The following is a 20,938-nucleotide window of genomic DNA, read 5'->3' on the forward strand; positions in this document are numbered from 1 at the left end:
ATTTGGTTATTCATTTCATGACTCTTTGACAGACAATGCTGTGTGCAAATCGGCTGCCACGTTCGTCCACAGATGCAGTCTTTCCCCTGTACTCTGTCTGATCCGGCCCACCATCACTGGGTGAATTTTCAGTTATTTTGCCCCTTCCTTTTGGACCTTCATCCTCATGTCCCTCTGCCTTGCTCCCTACCTCCCACCTTTAAAACCTACCTTAAGCCCATCTGTTCGACCATGCTTTCGATCACCTTTACCCCGCCGCCACCCGCCTCAGCTTCCCTCCCCAACAAGATCAGGCTCCTGATGCCAGAGTATGAAGCTCTTTGAGACATCCTCCCAACTTTAAAGGTGCTACATAAATATAAATTATGATATTTTGGGATCAGGTTGTAATGATCTGGGATCATTAAAAATTCTACAATAATAATTAGACAATAATCAGTCATTAATACTTCATTAGAAATCTGCCTCTGGTCAAGTATGTGTTTGTCTGTAGTCTATTGAATTAAGTCTACCTTATTTGTATGGATGACAATTGTGCAAACATTTACAAGAAAAAGTAGATACCTCTACTGTATCCGGCTAGACCTTGATCTCATTTCTTTACCCAGAGGTAATTAACAACTGGAACAGGTTATGAGAAATGATGGTGAAGGCCAGTACATTTGATTGTTTAAAAAAAAAACAGCTTGATGCTGTGATGGGAGAACTGAAAGAATACGATCAATTGGGCCAAAGGGCATTCTTCATCCAAACTAATCTTGTGAGATGTGCATTGTAGTTGTATATATGAATGAATCAATATATATGTTTAAATGGATAAAACATGAAACTCTGGGTTTTAACAGCATTTCTGCTGCCCTCTTTACACGTTCTGCAATTTTACATTAGAATCACTATTACACAAACTCTGGGAGTGGTTGCTAAATAAAAAGGTGACTCAAACATATAGCTTTGTATTGTATAACAAGCTATCTGTTCCAGTTTATTTTACTGTATCTAACAAACCTTCTCAATAACTCAAAAATTGCTAAAATTAAAAGGACATTTGTTGCAGCTCATTAACTATAATTGGGTAAAACAAAATGCTTCCGAATATATCAATTTAAATCCAACGTAGTACTCTATTTTTGTACCTCCTGTGGGAGATTAGCTCACTGACTTTGACACAAAGATTGAGAAGTCTTGGGTACTACTGTAAGCAGGCAACTAATGTTGGAGCAGCATTCATTAAAAATCAATGGTGATGTTATAATCTCTATACACATCTTACAACTGTGTCAAAGAAACAATGTGCAAAAGTTTAAATAATCTATAGAAATTTACAGTGCAGAAAGCTAATTGGCCCATCAAGTCTGCACCACATCTCAGAGCAACCTGTACTTTCAATCCCACTGCCCTGTCCGGTCCCCATAACCTTTCAAGCCTCTATCTTTCATGTATGTGTTCATTTCCCTCCTGAATCCCAACAATGGACTCTGTCTCAACCAATTTATTTGGCGGAGGATTCCACATCCTAACAACTCTGAGTGAAAAAATTCCCCTAAGATCTTCTTGTGACTATCTTATATTGTTGTCCTCCAGTCACTAATTCCCCTACTGGTAAAAACAGCCTCTCCCTATTTACCCAGCCAAAACACTTCATAATTTTGTACACTTGTCAGGTCCCCTCTCAACCTCTTCTGCTCCAATGAAAACAGATCCAATTTCTCCAATCACTCCTCATGACTAAAGTCCCTCATCCCTGGAAAAAATGAAAATAGTTGAATAGGAGAGTAGTGGAAACAACTAAGACAACATATTTTTTAAAATGAGGCTCCTTGAACGAAGGCAGGACAAGAAAAGGAGTAGAAGCAATAAGCTTGAAAAGACCACACAGGTTCTCAAACGCAATCTTTGACAAACTTACCTTATTGGCAAACTTTACTCCAAACCAATCTACCTCTGAGGAAAAGGATTCCGTAAATACTGCTCAATACCCAAAAGGTAATCAAGCTAAATCCATAGAATATTCAGCCACTCCTCATATTTCTTCTATTTAAGCACTCCGAGATGCTATCCCATGTAAAAGCGAATTGTTATTGTTGCTGTTGTTAAACCTGGCCTCCTAATCTGGACACATGATTAAGAGAGTATAAAATTGATGGATATGGGGAAAAGATAGGATATGGGATTAGGGATAAGATTGGATCTAGGATAGACATCAAAATCAAAATGTGAAGGATAACAGCTAGTCAACAGTGTGGAGTATAAACACCAGCTGGGCTGAGCTGTACTTTCTATGAATCTAGGAAACCTTCACATGTGTACTTTCTCCTCGTTATTATATATACACACACAAAGATACACAGGATTCTAATTAAATGTGGTTTCAACCAATTATTTTTTCAAGGTTAGATAAATCTCCTTTCTAGTTTAATAACTTCAATAAATTACATAAAACTAAATCAAATGGGTAATGAAAGGAAAATAAAACTCAATTGACCAAGAAATGTTTTAGCAAACTGTACAACAACAACAAAATCACATTTGTATAGCGCCTTTCACGTCGGGAGGACGTCCCAAGGCGCTGGACAGTCAGTGTTTCGGCCTCCATAAGGGGGAGGTTAGGGGAAAAAAAACAAAATAAATGCTATTGTTCTCACGAGTTATTAACTACCTTCCATTTTGTTGCAAACTCTGATCAGTCTGAAGATTGTATTTTCCATTTGACAAGTATAAGAGAAAGTGATTCACACAATGTTTTGACAAGGAGTGAACTAACAGGAATAACCATTTGGGGGGTTTTAGGATTTTTACACTATCGACCAGTTGTTATCTTTCATATCGTAATGTCCAGACACTGCTACAACAACAACAACTTGGATTTATATAGCGCCTCCACACCGGACGGCATCTCAGAGCGCTTCACAGTTACGGATCCTGGGGTCGAGCCAGGGGGGAGGGGAGGAAGGTGACCAACGGCTCAGTCGAAAAGAAAGGTCTTCAGCAGGGACCTGAAAATAGGAAGAGAGGGAGCGAGACGAAGGGAGTGAGGAAGGGAGTTCCAAAGCCTTGGGGCATAGTGACTTTCACAAGCGCAGTCTCTGTAATGTGGGCAGGACGTAAACTGGATTGGAGGGGTTTGAAGAAGGAGTGGAAGGAGAGGTGTGCGCAAAGTTGTTAAGACAACTTGTTAAAGTGAAGTGAAGCTACATGTTCTTCCAAGACAGACCTCTACCTCTATGCCCATATTTCTACATCTGAGTGCTCACATAACCTGGCGTGCAGCTTCCTCTCAGCTCCTCCAATGTAGTTGGCTACATATCCGATATGGATCATGAAGTGCATTGCCAGTGGGACAGTAATTCATTCAAGTGAATGTCATTCAGATGATCCAGATGGGCAAAGATACACTGTTAACGTTAACCTCCTTTTAACAGGCAATCCACAAGGAAGGAGGCAGAATCAGATGCATTATGTCTTCATATATGACAGGCACGCCTTTTTGCTCCATCAATGAGAGATGAATAAAACAACTGCTCACATTTTCATTTTTAAGAATACTTTTGTATGATTAAGTACATCCTCTTTTAAGAGGGATGTACGTGAAAGACAGATGGATCCAGATATTGAAAGTAGATGCATTAACCCTTCCAATTTTCATACAAGCATGAAAAGCTGAACTGACGCTTCACAGATGGAACAGATTTTATGTAAAGTAAGGCTAACTGGGAGCCCATGTCTTGGGAGTGTGCTTTGATTGTCTGTTAAAGAATTAAAACGCACAGGCACCTGTTTCCTGCAAGGTTTGGGAGAGTACCAAAGTCACGGAACTACTGTAGTCATCTCATCAGTGCTGGGGAGGCTTTGTTTGATTGTGTATATTCTGGGTTTTGATTTCAAACTGAGAAAATTTTAAATAACCAAATAAACAAGTCATTAGCTTAGTACTGTACAATTCACAGATGCTTTATATTGAATTTGGGAATATTTTAAATATTCATCTATCACTGTCGTTTTACAAACTTTAAAATAAAGAGAGTGCAATAATTTTACTCTCTTGTCATTCATCAACAATTTGATTAACATATTATTAAGTTATCAATTTATTTTAACAAGTTGTGTTAACAAGAATACATATTTTTTAATGGAATATATGTATAGATTTTCTACATTCAGTATTGCAAGCAGTATTGCAAGCAAACCATGACAACGCACAGAAGATATTTTAGTAATATCAACCTGACCTACTGTGAGTTGCACTTTTGACATAAACCTATTTTGGGCAATCATTAAAAGAAACTGAAGAAATAAGACATGTAGCAGAATATTAACCGATAGTCAATACAGATTGTCAACAGGATTTCTAAAACAAGAGAGACATCAAGGTTACCCAACAAAAACAGAGAGAGCTGGGAAAACTCAGCAGGTCAGGCAGGATCTATGGAGAAAGGAAAGTGAGTCAATGTTTCAGGTCCATGACCCTTCGTCAGAACTCAATTTCATTTTCTATTGTCATTTTCTATCAACCACAAAATACAGTCACTAATACTTCACAGCAAATCCTGTGAAACACTTTGAGATATCCTCTTAACATGAAATGTTAATATCAAATGCAAGGATCATTGTTATTATAGAACTTATTTTAAGTCTTGTAATTTTACATCTTGACTCACTAAGGCAAAACAAGATAAAGTATTTAGCTTGGCAACCTAAAAATGAAAATCATAGCCATTGGAGGATCCGTCTGCCGATTCAAGTTGGACATTAAAGAACTTATGGAACCATTGGAAAAGAGAAAAACATTTACTCTGAAGTCCTGCCAACAATCCTCCAGATACTTTTTTATATATTCTTTTCATGACTGTTTGTAGCACATTGCTGTGTGCAAATTGGCTGCTGTATCCACTTCCAAAATATACAGTCACTACACTTTACAATGAATCTATAATATAATTATATATTATATTATAAATTATATACTATATATAGTAAATCTAGTGCAGTAGATCGAGAAATTTCAACACTTTGAGGTGTGGAGGCGCTGACGGGAGTCAATCAGGAGAGCCTCGGTCTTGTTGACGTTCAACTGGAGATAATTAGCTCTAATCCAGGACTTGATGTCTCACAGACATTCTGTCAGCACAGCAGTGGTCCTGGAGTCAAGGGTGGAGGCAGAGAGGTAGAGTTGGGTATCATCCGCATACATGTGGAAGTTGACACCATGTATGCGGATGAGTATGTGCTTATTGAAGAAGAGAGGTCCAAGGACAGAGCCCTCGGAAACGCTGCACCAAGGCTGTTTCTGTGCTGTGGGCAGCACGGAAACATGATTGGTGGGGTTCATAGAGGGAGTAGCAATGAAGCTGATCATGAAGAGCAAAATAGCAGCGTGTGGGTGAATTTTTCAGTACACGGAAAGCTGGTGGGGTTTGATCTCTTTGAAGAAGTTGACTGTGAGCGAGCAGGGGGCAGGCAGAGAAGAATTTGGTTGGATGATGTGATGTATTGGGGGCACGTACAAACATGAGTGGTTAATGCAATCTCCTGGTTTGCAGCATGTGAAAGTAAATGTGGAAATTTACCTGTGGATGACATAGTCAAGCAGGAGCATCTATAGATTGAAGAGTAGGGGACTGAGGACAGAGGGACGCAACACGTGACAGTGTGGGGGCTAGAGGAGAAGTAGTTGGTGGCCATGAATTGCAGACGGTGGGAAAGTAGGAATGGAACCAGGCAAGAACAGAACCATTGAGGTGGAGGTGAGAGGAGGCGATGGAGAAAAATAGAGGGGTCAACAGTATTGAAAGTGGCGAGAGGTCGAGAAGGATGAGGAGACAGAGAGCGTCCTGGTCCCAGGTAGACAGAATGTCATTTGTCATTTTGACCACGTGTGTCTCTATGCTGTGAGCAGCATGAAAGCCAGATTGGAGGGGTTCATGGAGGGAATGCTGGGAGAGGAAACAGCAAAGCTGGGAAGCGACGACTTATTCCATGAGTCTTTAATAGAAAAGGAAGGTTTGAAATGGGGTGGTAGTTGGAGAGCAGAGATGGATCAACAGAAGGTTTTTTGAGGGTAGGGATGATGACGGCTGTCTTTCGGGGAATGGGTACGGTACCAATGGACAGGGAGAGGTTAACGAGGTAGGGGGCCAAGGAGGTGGAGCTGGGAGGTGAAGAGAGGGGTAGGGATCCCCTTGGGGTCAAAGGAGCAAGTGGTGGGTTTCATAAGGGAAATAATGGAGGTGAGCAAAGAGGGTGAGACAACGTCAGAAGTGTGGCAGGAGTGATAGGGGGGGATGGAAAGGGAGCAAGAGGTGGGGATGGGGTGCCGGTAGAGAGACAACTTTCTTCAGCTCAACGTGCGTAAAACTGAGGCCCTCCTGATTGGCTCACGTCAGCACCTCCGCACCTCAGGCGCTGACAGCATCAGCATCCAAGGCTGCACTCTCCACCTCTCAAAGCCAGTCAGGAACCTCGGGGTTCTGTTCGACCCTGAGCTGTCCTTTCTTCCTCATATCCGCACCACAACAGGCACCGCCTTCCATTACCTCCGGAATATCGCCAGACTACGGCACTACCTCACCCCTCACGCTGCTGAAACTCTGGTCCACGCCTTTATCACCTCAAGGCTGGACTATGGGAACTCTCTCCTCGCCGGCCTTCCCGGCACCTCCTTCCACAAGCTGCAGATCAGTCAGAACTCTGCAGCTCGTGTACTGTCCCGCACCAGACTTCGCGACCACATCACTCCCACCCTCGCTCGCCTCCACTGGCTCCCCATCCCCCAGAGGATCGAATTCAAGATCCTCATCCTCACCTACAAGGCCATTCATGGCCTCGCTCCCTCCTACCTCTCTGACCTACTATCCCCCTACCTACCTGCCCGTATCCTCCGTTCCTCTGGCTCCGGTCTGCTCCAAATCCCCCGCCCCAACCGCCCTACCATCGGTGGCCGGGCTTTCAGCCTCTCAGCCCCGAGGCTCTGGAACTCTATCCCCCAGTGCCTTCGCCGCCTCCTCCCTTTCCTCCTTCAAGGCCGGTCTCAAGACCTTTCTCTTTGACCGTGCCTTCAGCTCCCCTGTCGACTCTCTACCCCCTCCTCACTCCCTCCCTTCCCTCCCCTCACCCTGACCATTTCCCCCCTGCTCAGGTCCTGACCCAACTGTCCAGCGCCTTGGGACGTCATCCCGACGTGAAAGGCGCTCTATAAATGGAATCTTGTTGTTGTTGTAGAGGGGCTAGAGGGGGCAGAGTGGATCCCCTTGACTTTGGAGAAATCCATCATCTCCTCACATTTGGTGTTGGAGTAGAGGATGGCAGAGGCATGGGAGAGTGGACGGAGGAGTTGGTTTATGGTAGAAAAGAGGAGCCTGGGGTTGTCCTGAGCTTCCAAGATGATTTGGGAATAAAAGGATGACTTAGCTGAGGCCAGGATTTTTAAGGAGAGATTGGAGGGATGGTAAAGAGTGAGGTGTTCAAATGAGGGGAAGGCTCCAGAGGAGTAAGGGAGAATAGACCCAGTGAGGACCTGGAGATGAGGGCTATACCACCGCCACGACGGTTGGGTCGCGGAGCATGATGGAAGGTATAGGCCAGGTGGCGTGGCCTCAATAAGGGGGAAGATGTCGCCTTGAGTGATCCAGGTTTTAGTGAGAGCAAGGATGTCGATTTGTTCGTACACAATTGGTTTGTGGACAGTGAGGCTTTATTGGATAGGGAGTGTACATTTTGAAGGCCTATGCAGAGGGGACAGACAGCAGAGGAGTTTGCAGGATGCGGGGATTTATACCTAGATTTCCTTACAAGAAAGATTGGCAGGAAGGGTGGGAACGTGAATGAGAGAGAAAAGGTTCATTCCCAGGTGTTGGAACCGATGGGGCTTGCGGTGAAAATGGAGGATGGGACAGTCAGAGTGACTGCTGTTGGACAAGATGTACAACAACATGCTGGCTCCTCAGCCCTAGTTGTTACTGTCCAGTGCCATCTTGACCACTCACTTCTCCTCAATTGGCTACATCCTTTAAGATCAGAAGCCAATTTTATTTGCCTCATTTTATAATATTGTGCACCTCTTCAACATCATTTACAAATAGGTTCAACAAAAGTATATCCCCACAGAAGGCTCAGTAGTGCCTCCACATCACCTCCCACCCACTCCCCTTCCCGGTTTTTACCATCTATTGTTACCTTCTGCTTTCTATTGCTAAACCATTTTTCAATCCAATTAGCTAATCTGCCATTAATTCCTTAAACCTTATGCATTCTGGATGCATTCTGCTTGCCTAATTCCTAGAGGAATAGAGTATGAACATAGTCAAATGATGTTAAACATATATAAAACCTTGGCTAGACCACATTTGGAATACTGTGTGCGATTATGGTTATCATAGGAAGGGCATTATATCAATTGGAGAGAGTGTATCATAGATTTATTCGGACGTTACTATGGATGACTAGATACAGCCATCAATAATGTTTGGACAGGTTAGAGCTTCTCACTCTGGAAATGAAATAATTGAAGAGACATGTTAGAGATATTGAAAATTATGAAAGGATTCAATAAAGTGGATATTAATAGGATTTTTCTACTTGTTGGCAAATCCAAAACAAAGGCATACATGTAAGATAGGCGGTATCTGATATAAAAAGGAGTTTAGGAAGAACTTCTTTACGCAGAGGTTGATGAAAATGTGGAACTCACTGTGGTTTAAGCAGAAATGTACTTAAGAGGAAACTTGATGCATACATGAAGGAGAAGGGAATAAAGGGTTTTGAAAAAGGGGATTAGGAATGGTGGAGGCTCACGTGGAGTATAAGCAACAGATTGTGTATTTTTGCAGTTGAGCTGTGACATTCTATGTAATTTTAAATAATTGCTCAAGTATTTTTCTCAGTCCATGGTTTTCAGTTTCTGTTTGGCACTGTTTTAGAGTTTTTCCAGATACAGCTCATGTATTAATTGACCTCCTAAAATAATCCCAAGACTCTTTGCCCATTTTTTGTCTTTGGCTTCACAAAAATCTGTCCAAAAATCACACGAATATGTGATTATGGGTTTGCTATTTTTATACAAACATTTTGTCGCCACACTGTCTTTATACCTAGATTTCCTTACTTTCTTTCTTCCCTTCTCTAATTCCACCATCCATTTTGTTGGCGAAAGGTAGTTTGGAAATTATTTGCCTATGAAACAATCAGATTTATTCTGTAAAATCAAAAAAAGCAAGGGCTGCTACAGGACAAATTACTTTGCCTCAGATAATAATAATTTTTGCATTTGATATAGCGGCTTATTACGTCGTTGAGAAGTCTCAAAATGCTTCACAGAATATACTGTGAGTATGTATTTTGTGGACTATGATATCTGGTTGAGCATGAACAACAAAACTCATTCATGACATAGGAAGGGTTAAAGATAAACAAATATGCAAAATAAGTTTCTCATCTCACCAATGAAGGACATTATTTTACATGTTCCTTCAAATAGGGCAAATTCTAACAATCACCAGCTTTAAAATATATGTCACAGCATTTATTTGTTTGCTGTCTCTTCCAGTTTGTTTCTAATTTCTAATTGTATTTAACTGTGCTTTGAACTTCACTTTTTCTCCTATCTTTGAAAATCTGAAATGAAGCTCGCTAGCTCAGAAGAGGTTAATCAGCCTCAAAAAAGAAAAGCTGGGAGGGTGCTGGTGTGCAATTTTGCCTTTCACAACCTGTTAATCCAGGAGCTGCCTCTTATATATGCATTTAGTGGACTGATATTTCTGACTTCCTAATGCATTTACTTTCTCTGTCTGAAACATTTTAAAACAGGGATGAGAAAATAAACACAAAATAATGTTTCCATATATGCCAAGACAGCAAAACAAGAGAGCACAGGTTCAGTTCAGGTTTGGGCAACTGAGGATAGAAAGCAGGAAGTATTACTTTACCTTCAGAGGTAATGACTGGAACAGGTTTCCTACCGACAAAGGAGTCGAGTCAGAAAACTTGCTCATTTGATAAACAAGTTGATGGTGTGATGGGAGGATGGTAAGTGAGGTGGGTGTTTTTGAAGGATGAAATGCCTTTTTTATCTGAATCTGCTTTGCAATAGTCCTACTTGCCTGCCTTAATCCTGTATTAGTGCCAACCTCAGTTGAAGCATTCTCACCTATGAGTCAGAAGACTGTCGGTTGAATATCACATTGGGACTTTGAACTCACATCATCTTAACTGACACTCCAATATATTTTGAGAAGTATGCTGCATTTTGAGAAGTACAGTCCTTTGGATGAGGTGTTACCATTTTTCTGATAACCTGTTCTAATCATTAATTCCACTGAGGGTAAAGTAATACTTCCTGCTTTCTGTCCTCAGTTGTCCATACCCTGAACCTGTGCTCTCTTGCTTTGGTTTCTGGGCATATCTGGAAGCATTGTTCTAGGTTTATTTTCTCACTTGTGTTTAAACCTAGGTCTAATTTGCCTGTTCAAGTCGGCTTTAAAAATCACTATTCAAAAAGATAAGGGAGTTTCTCCGGGTTTCCTGGCCAACAATCCCCTAAATAAAAATGGTCATTCATGGCTGTTTGTGGGACACCCCTGTATGCAAATTGGCTGCCACATAGCAGCCACAAATTGGCTGCCACATTGATTGCCACATACACAGTCACTACACTTTACAGTGAATCCTATGAAGCACTTTGAGAAGTCTTCCAGAGGTGAAAGATGCTACATCAAATGTAAGGATTATTTTTACTTATTATTATTATAGGAGCTGCTTCAACCCAACCATTTTCAATTCAGATGGAAGAATATCTCAACATCAACCCATCTTTCTCTTTCAGATGCTAATCAAACTGTGCACACTTCTAGAATTTTCTGGGTTTATTTCATTTTATAACACAAATAGGTTCACCCACATTTAATCAGTTTTTCCTTCCCACTTTTGCTAAGCTCAGTAAAGTAATGAATGCTATCCGCAAATATGAGTCATCCTCTTCTGCAGAGCAACTCCCATTAAGTCGTACAATTCTGCCCATGTTGCTGCAGTCTCTCAAGGTTTAGGTATAATTTGCAATTGCTATTTCTAAAGCCTCCTGATTGTCTTGAGTTTATGAAAACTAACTAGTTAGAAGATTCATGGAATACACAGTTTTGTAAAATATGGCTATAGCAACCTGCAAACTTGTGCAAAAAATAGATAAAGGTAAGCAAACTAATCCTATAGCAGCAACTTTCTCGATACAGTAAACAAAGGATAATATTTAGAATCCATCTCGTTTTGCAGCATTTCTCCATTACAATATTTTGGACAACTGGACTCAATACCAATTCCATTCTGAGAACAACAGATCACTGGCCAATTGCCAAAAAAACTCTCAATGTCTTCTATACTGTATTTAGATACTGGTTTGATGAAGTTTTTTTTAAAAACAAGTAATTATATTAAGACAAATTTATTTCACAATGAAATCCACAATATAAATTCGAAACAGAAAAGGGTAGAGGTATTTCAACACATTACAATTATCTAACTGTGTGCATAATTGAGATCTTATATATAACAGATATATTGTTATTCAGTACCTACCACTACTGGTGTTACCCCAGGCATCCGAACGTCAAGGTTAAAAGAATTGTGGGAAATCACTGGATGTCTGTTTCTGGGACAATCAGAGGGATATGCCCATGCACTTTGCCGATATCTAGACAAAAACAACCCCAAAAAAATCAATCCATTTCTGCATTTTCCCCCTACAAAATCACAATTGAAAAGCATGCAGAAAAGAGGACAAGTAATCAAGAAAAAGTGATTGCAATCAAAGATTTTCCATCTGATAACAGAAGCGTGTGAGAAAACCAAAAGTTGTTAAGATGACTTGCATCATAATTCTTACTCCAAGTTCTCTTAAAATTGTAAATCTGTAAATAATTGTTGGACCACATATTTTACGTATCTTTACAATAAGCAAAAAGCATAGGGAAATAGCTCATCAGAGGTTGTCTGAAATTTTGCATGCAACCGAACACAGTAAAAATGTGATATAAACATACTAAAAACGTGAAGACACAATTTGATACATACCTCTTTAAGAGAGAGAGTGTACTTTCATGACCCATACAGTTATTCTGAAGGATCAGAAAGACTAACACCAATTTGTTAATGAGACCAGCCATGTCCACATTTGCTCTTTCTGTCCAGATCTTGGGTGAGAAGCAGTGCAGCTCTATAAGATGTAAACCTGAGAATTATTCAGCAGCATTGAATTCAGAGCTGGATTATCATCAGCACTGCAGACATAGCAATTGCCAGTCCATCAGTGAGAAAGGTGACGCACTGTAAATCAGCCAGCCGTATGAATCTCAACAGTTCTTCATTCTTGGTGTGGCCAGTTGCAAACCAGTGACAAAATAAATCTGAGTTTTCCCAGTGGGTCTGCCCCGATTTAAACACTCAGCTTCAGACCATCATTCTCCTCACAGCACAATCTCTGATTGGCAACCTGCAGTTCAGCATCAGTCTTCATTCTGAAGGAACCTGCGAAAAGAAAAACAGATAGCCTATGACTAATGCATTACAGCATTAGACCTCAGCAAATCCCCATTGAGGATCTTTATTACATTTAGGATTTTATTTTCAGAAGCTGCAGCTCAGTCCCGGTTCGTGCTTAACGTGATCTGATGGCTCTCATTCTGACCAGTCTTTTGATGCGAGTGACAACAACCACTGAATGTCACCAGAGTCCTTTCAAACAACATCCAATCTAATGGCAAAGATAACAGCTCACTATGCCTGCAGAAATTGCACAGTGATCTAGAAAGATCACTGTACAAATGGCATTTCTCAACCAATTCCTCATCAATTTGTTCAGGCTTTCACTGACATAAAACTGAGACTGGGCAAGATGTCAGAACACTTCTCATTCTGCACAATGCTGATTGCAGCACAAGTTCAATGCCTGTAACCTGCAGTGTCCAGTGCTTAAAGCAAAGCATTTACAAGAGAACTGCGCGTTTCATTCCCATTTTAGAAAACCATCATTAGTCGAGACAATAATTCTTAACTAGACAGCTGCAACACCCACGCCTCTCTCTCCCATAATTATTTTATTTAAATGCCACCTTCTCGATTTTCATAAGACCAAAACAAACTTAAAAAGCAAAGCTTATAACATCCTGTCTGACGCCAAAGGAATATTAATTCTAGACTTCAAAGTCTTGTTTCAGAATTCACTTGTTTCACAAACACCAAGGTTTTCCACATACAAATCCAGAGCTTTCAACAGCAGGGAAATGTTGGGATGGATGTTTATAATTCGCAAAAAGTGACAAAGATTGGAAACCCATTGAAAGAAATGGAGGTATAGTTTTTTTTTAAAACAGCGACTTGCATCAGAAACATTAGTGTAAAACCAAAATGAATGACACCTGGCAGATCTGGAAGTTGAACTATAATTTAAACATTTATGAGCAGTGTGTTTCTGAGACCTTCAAAACTGAAATGATTGACCATATGTAAACTGAATTAAGCACTTTGGTACTGAAGGTAAGCAATCAAAAATCAATTAGATTGCATGTTTCTAGCTCAGTTGCTAGCACTCTTGCCTTCGAGTCAGATGTTTGTGGGTTCAAGATCCACACTGGGACATTGAGCTGACACTACAATGTATTGCTAGAGGGAGCAGGGAATGATTGCTGCATTGCCAGTGATATTGTTCTTTGGATGAAATGTTAAGCAGGGGGTCCCATATGGTCTTTAAATAATAAACAGGCCTAGCGTGTTGTAATGATACTTGAAACAACCCATCATTCAGTGCTGATCAACCCGTTCTCCTTTTCCAGTAATTTAATTTCAGATTTCCGACATTCTTAGCAGTGTGTTTCTGAGACCTTCAAAACTGAAATGATTGACCATATGTAAACTGAATTAAGCACTTTGGTACTGAAGGTAAGCAATTAAAAATCAATTAGATTGCATGTTTCAGATGTTAGCCTAGCTCAGTTGCTAGCACTCTTGCCTTTATTTTTCACCAAATTCATAATGTGCAGGTTTTAAAAATCATCTTTTTACTTAAAAAAAATCTTTGATAAGAATGAGGTATAACAGCTGATAGCTGGCAGGATAGGAATCTTTCCAAGAGAAGCAGGGACGTGACCCTATGAATGGAGGAATGAAATCCAATCAGTGTGTGAAATGGACTCTTCACACAGTTAGGATGGTAGAATTTCAGATTTAGTCATCTTTAACATAAGTCCACTTATTGCGCAGACAATGTGTGCAATGCGAAGAGAACTACTTCTGGGGTTGGGGAACAAGGGTGAACCACACTCAGGGCACTTGGCTCACTGCAGTCACTTTATGCAGAGCACTTTATGTTGTCCCTTCACCTTGCCCTCTCCTCTTTTAGATCATGATTGAAGACCCTCCTCTTCGACTGTGTGTACAGTCACCTGCTCCCACTCCCCGGCTCGGCGTCAGGCTCCGACACTGTTAAGCGCTCGGAGATGCTGCCCCACATGAAGGGCGCTATATAAATGCTATTGTTGTTGTCCTCACTAGTTTTAGGCTAGGGACAGAGAGGGAGAAAATATTTGTACTAAATTTGATCACTATCACTGGTCCTGTAACTCAGTGGTTAGGGCACTCTCCTTGCAAGTGAGAGACCTGGGTTTGATTCCCGGCAGGGCGAAACCTTGGGCAAGTTTCCTTACTCCACACCCCTCTGTTTACCTAGGAGTAAATAGGAACCCATTTGATTGGCCGACCGCTTTTCTGGGGGTAATAATTCCTTCAAAAAAATTATAATAATTTGATCACTTCAATCCACGACTGTTTGTGGGACACTGCTGTGCGCAATTGGCCACAGCGTTTCGTCCACAAATATACAGTCATTTCATTTTACAATATATTCTGTGAAGCGCTTTGAGAAGTCTAGAAGACATAAAAAGAGCTATATCAAATGCAAAGATTATTATTATTTATCCAACAATACTGGGCACTGATACCATTTGTACTGCTGACCGTTCACTAAACTTTGCTCTTTTGTCTGAAAATTAATTTAAAACATCATTCATTAAGCAATAAAGTGAATGTCCTGGAAAATCTCAAAGAATTAAATATCTACAAGGCAAGTGAGCCAGATGGCATCTGCCCTTGAATTCTTAAGGGAATGAAAGAGGAAATGATAAGAAGCCTGTTTTTTTTTTAGCAGCACCATACCACTGGAGCTGTACTTGAGGAATGGAACAGAGCAAATATTACCCCACACAATTTTAACAAAAAGGAGAGAGAGACATGAACCTGGAAGGTATAGACCTATTAGTCCACTTTCCTACATTCTCTAATGGTCTCCTTCCCAGCTCAAACCAATATAAACTGCAGATCATCCAAACCTCTGCAATCTATATCCTTTTCTTTACCAAGCTCCATGAAACCATCATCACCATTCTCACCAGGCTCCACCGACTCCTTATTCCTCAGACCATTCACTGGAGGCAGGAAGTCCTCCCATTCAGCTCCTGTTAACCCCGGGAAGAGAGCTGCACATTCCATTCCAATAAATATCTCTGGAAGTTCCATGTGTAGATGGGATACTCTGAAGCATGGTGAAGGGTTTCCGCATGTGTTAGATGGGCTGACCCTCAAAAAATCCTCAGCAAAAAAAATTCAGGAGAACCATTCCCACCAGAAAACATAAACCATTATTACAGATAATACATTGAACTGTGTGGGCTATTATTATTATTCATAACAACTCACAATCCTTGTATTTGATATAGCTGCTTATCACGTCATTAACATGTCTCAAAGCGCTTCACAGGATATAGTGTGAAAAGGCTTGACTATGTATTTTGTGGGTTAGTATTAATCTTTCCCTACAAACTCTTCCCACTGGGGTACAGTTCTATTTTGCAATGTTCAAATACAGTGAGTATAGTTTATTAATAATCTTAAATTTAACCTTAAGCCGTATTAATCTCAAGTAACCACATTGCTGTCACCCTGCATATCTCGCACTATACATGCAAACTTTCTTCCCTTTTTTTTTACAAACTCTCCCATGACCTATCACTTTTTTTATATAAATAAAACAGAAAAGTCACAAAGCTGAAGTCTCCTACAATGAAGGAGCATTAATTTTTCAATAAGGGACAACATACTTGTGAAATTAAATGATTGGGCACGGTGATACACAAAGGGCTGAAAACAACAACAACAACTTGGATTTATATAGCGCCCTCCACGCCGAAAACAATAAACCAGTTACACAGAATTTTGAGAAGTGAAGCAGGACGGAACCCCACATCATTGCACAGACGACCTAATCCACTCACTACATTACATACTAATCACTGATATTATGGCGTTCAACCAAATACGTGTATCGCAACATGTATCGACCGGTTGCATTGAATCGCGGGAAGTGGCATAAGTCGTATCAGTCGTGGGCTGATAATGACTTGCACAAAGTCCGAGTTGTAGGCAAACTGTATACATCGTACAAAATCCAATTAAATCAATATTCTACAGTGCGCATGAGTAAATTCAGTGTAGCCAGTAAACGCCACGTGATAGTTTGTCACTTTAGTCGTTAAAGTGCCATGCAATGATGGGTCAAGACTTTGTTGCCCGCGATTCAATGCAACTGGCCAATAAGCGTGCGTGCGTCGACTGGTCAGGCATCATTTCACATGATTCAATGCAGCCGGTAAGTGTAGGAGTAATGGACGATAGGGGAGTGGCGTTATGAGTTAAGAGGTCATTAATACGGCTAGTACAAATAAATCTGAATGGATTTGATAGCAAACTATTGCCCGACTCTGCCACCGCTTCACCACTCAGGCCGCCGAAACCCTCATAGATGTATTCATTACAACCAGGCTCGACTACACTAACGCCCATGCCTCAGAGGATTGAGTTCACAATTCTCATTCTCACCTTCAAAGCCCTCCATGGGCTCAGCCCTTCTACCTCTCTGGCCTGCTAACCCTTAATCAACCTATCCGCTCCCTCCGCTCAGCAGCCTCCGGCCTGCTCCATGTCCCCCGCCCGGCCTGCCTCACCATTAGTGGTCGGGCCTTCAGCCTCTCTGCCCCCACCTTCTGGAATTCCATCCCACATTTCCTCCACCTCGCTCCCTCACGTGCCTCCTTCAAGGCACGCCTCAAGAACCTCCTCTTCAACTGTGCCTTCAAACATTCCCCTACCCTTCCAGCCCTCCACCCTCCCTGATCCCAAACCACCCCCTTGCATGGTCATGTATGAGGGAGTGTCATGGGCATATTTGTTTGGAGATCTCCTATAGTTGATGAGCTATATTAAAAAATGCTTTAATTAAGCCCCAAAGTATGAGGTATGCATGGCATTCTGCAACAACGTAGCGACAGAGGAGATCACACACCCTTCTAGAGAGATACATCTATACTAATAAAGACAAAATGTCTGTCTGTGTGTCTGCCAATAACGCAATAACCGATTGACGTAGAGACATGATTTATACCTCATCGGAAAGGTCTTGCATGAGGGAGTGTCATGGACATATTGTCGATGTGCTATAACTAATCAAGCTCATCACATATGTATGGCAGTTTTGCTTAAGGTTTGACTACACCAACACCCTGTTTGTCAGCCTTCCCAATTCTTCCTTCCACAAGCTGCAGATTATTCATAACTCTGCAGCTTGTGTCTTCTCCCACACCAGGCTCTGTGATCCCATCACCCCTACCCTCGCCTGGCTTCACTGGCTCCCCATCCCTCAGAGGACTGAGTTCAAAATTCTTGTCGTCACCTTCAAAGCCCTCCACGGGCTCAGTCCTTATACTTCTCCGGCCTGCTCACCCCTTATCAACCTGTCCGTTCCTTCCGCTCCACACCGTATTTATGGCATGTTAAATGGTTTGTGAGTGGTATCACTGAAATCTACATTCCATATTGGATCTTTTGGTTACAAGTGTAGCTGCAACAGCTACTGCTAGTTTTTAATATAGTGCCTTATCAGGTCATTGAGACATCTCAAAGCGCTTCACAGAATCTTCTATCCATCTTCTTCTACCTATATATATATATAGAGAGAGAGAGAGAGGGAGACACTAACAAAATGACAATGTCTGTCTGTGCTTCAAGAAGGTTCTAAATAACCGAATGACATAGAGACATGATTTATACCTCATCGTAAAGGTCTTGCACCTAGGAGTGATGTGGGCATATTTATTTTTGGATATCTCCTCTCGTTCAGCATCAAAGTGGCGCTATGGCATAGTGCGTAACAGAGTACCTACGTATGTACGCACGCACTGCAATTACACCTGGTGGCCGCACCAGCTGACCGTGGTGCTGTACATCCTGCAGCACAGAGCACGCACGTAGCCAAGCGGTAGCGGGAATAAAATAAAGAACACAGATGAAGCTAAGCCGCGGCAACAACAACAAAATTATTTTAAAGCGCCTTTCACGTCGGGAGGACGTCCCAGTGAATCTCGATAATACACTTATATTTATCATTATAAAGCTGCCTAAGCGAAAATCAAACCTTTCAAGGTTAAGTAAAAATGCTAGACAAAAGAGAGAAGCCCATTACATGAAACTGAAGAAAAAAGAACAGAGCAGCTGCACTTCAATGCTAAAAGGGCTGCAACAGCGTGGCAAAATGAGTTGCCCACTCAAAGAACAGCACGGCCAAAATAAGTCCTCCCAAAGGAGTCCTCCCAGATGAGTATAGATAAAGATGAAATATCTGTCTGTGTGTCTCTGTGTGTGTTAATCTACATTCCATATTGGATCCTTTGGTTGCAAGCGAAGCTGTAATGGGTAGAGGTAGTGAATATAAAGTGGATGACTGTGTATTTTGTGGATAAAATGAGGCTGCCAGTTTGCACTCAGCAGTGTTCCACAGACAGCCATGGAGTGATTAGCTAATTTTATTTGTGGGATTTGTTGGCCAGGATACCAGGAGAAACTCCCTTCTCTTTTCCAATAGTGATAATAATAATGCTTGCATTTGATATAGCACCTTATCATGTCTTCTAGACATCTCAAAGCGAGCGCTTCATGGAATATACTCTAAAGTGAATTGACTGTATGTTTTGTGGGTGAAACATTTCACTCTGCCATGGGATCTTTAATATCCACCTGAACAGGCAGACAGAACCTTGGTTTAAAGTCTCATCTGAAAGTTAAGCATCGAAAAGATGATCACAGAGTTTTAAATTTAACAAAGCAGTTTTGAATTTCAGGAAGTAGTTCAATCTTGAGAATTCTTCTGATGTTCCTAAGCAGTTTGAAGTTTACAAATCCACCACCTTGCAACATACTGAAGGCCATCTGTTCTCACGTTAGAAAGCTCACATCTATAAACTGCGCAATTGTGAAATTACATGAACTCAACTTAACATGTGTTTATTGATTATTCAGAAGCAGTAGTTTGCACCCCAGGAGCATGCCAGCTCTCGGTGATTTAGTTTATCCAAAACAATTGCTGCAATGAAGCGCTGCTTATGTAGCTACAGTACTGAAAATGTCATAATTTTCAACCAATGACATAACATTGTAAACTGCCGTTGCCAGTATTGAGGCCACTGTCCTACACTGTTGAGAAATAGAAAAAGAAAATGATACATTGATGTCTGTGTTAATACTGCACACTGTATCTTGCCAAACTAAATACATTTGACAACATGACAAAACCAGCTTTAAAACGCATAATGTCACTTAATACCCAGAACTCTGGTAAAAATGCTCCACATTAAATGTCACAGAATCATGACACATTTGCAGCACAGAAGGAGGTCAGTCAGTTATGTGCTGGTGATGGCTCCCCTCTCCCATTGCACTAATCTAATGCCGGTCTTTTGTTATTTCTCCAAAAAGATGATGCATATACAATCCGTAGGATTAAGGATTAAGTCTCAAATTACTTAAAAAACTTAAAGCATACATTATTTTTTATCATAGAACATTTAGGGTTATAAAAAAAACTTATTCTCCAAACTAATTATCACCTAGCAAGATTTCAAAACATTTTTCACAGATATTCAGCTGCACTGCACGTTCCAATAACCATTAATTGTGGCGAATTTTTTTTACAAAAATGACTGCAAAATATTCATAGTCCCCATTTCTTCCTACTTCGGCCATCTACAGTATTCCTCTAAAGTCTGTTCCATACAACTCAAAAAAAGGCTTTGGCCTGATACTGTAAACAAGCACTGCAATTGTATTAATCCAGTTTATGAGGCTATAGATCAAGAAGGAAGAGATTTATGCACATTTAATGAGCATGAAAGGGAAGAAAGTCTTTTCAACAAAACCAATATTTTAGAAAACGCTGCATACCGAACATTTTTGCCATTGCTACAATCAATAGCTCGCAGCCTTGAAGGACAATAATGAAATCCCAGTCATGTGATTACATTCAGTGTACCATCAGTTTCTATACCAATAGAATACAGTAAATTCAGCAGCAGTGGCATATTCCACAATGAATTCTGAATGCTGAATCTCATTAGAACACCCTAGTGACATTATAGCATTGAGCACACTTCGGTTTGTTCGGCTGCTCATACGAAATGGTAAATTCGTCTGCGTCATCCACCTTAATTATTCATCCAGTACTTGTTTTCCATAGGGAACCTAAAGGTCGCTGTCTACATAGTATCACAGATATCACAGAGAAATACATGGGGCATGAAGAGTTGTGCAGAGGATTACAACCTAAACAGAAAAGAACAATGAAAAACAAACTGAATTGCTGGGTGGTGTTCAGAGCTTCTTAGTTTACCAAACTCAATCACTCTAATCTAAAATTTGGTCCTTGCAAACTGCACTCAGTTTGTCAAAATGATTAATTGACAGAACATTCTGAAGATGTTGAAATCGCACAAATCCTTTGCCTTGGAAAGTATTCAAGAGCGAGGGAGTTCGTAAACACGGTTCGCAATGTTCAACCGAATGCCATAGATAAAGGTTAATT

General features: G+C 40.9%; 1 protein-coding gene across 1 annotated transcript in view; it reads right to left on the reverse strand.

Annotated features, from left to right (window-relative positions):
- The window catches only part of pam (peptidylglycine alpha-amidating monooxygenase), a 117,485-nt gene that overhangs the window by 94,907 nt on the left and 1,640 nt on the right, over positions 1–20,938 (reverse strand). The window contains 2 exon segments of the mRNA XM_007893118.2: positions 11,560–11,674; positions 12,055–12,507. Of these exon segments, the coding sequence (XP_007891309.2) occupies positions 11,560–11,674; positions 12,055–12,146 (207 nt within the window). The 5' untranslated portion in view covers positions 12,147–12,507.

This window comes from Callorhinchus milii, unplaced genomic scaffold, assembly GCF_018977255.1.
Source record: "Callorhinchus milii isolate IMCB2004 unplaced genomic scaffold, IMCB_Cmil_1.0 Scaffold1, whole genome shotgun sequence".
NCBI lineage: Eukaryota > Metazoa > Chordata > Chondrichthyes > Chimaeriformes > Callorhinchidae > Callorhinchus > Callorhinchus milii.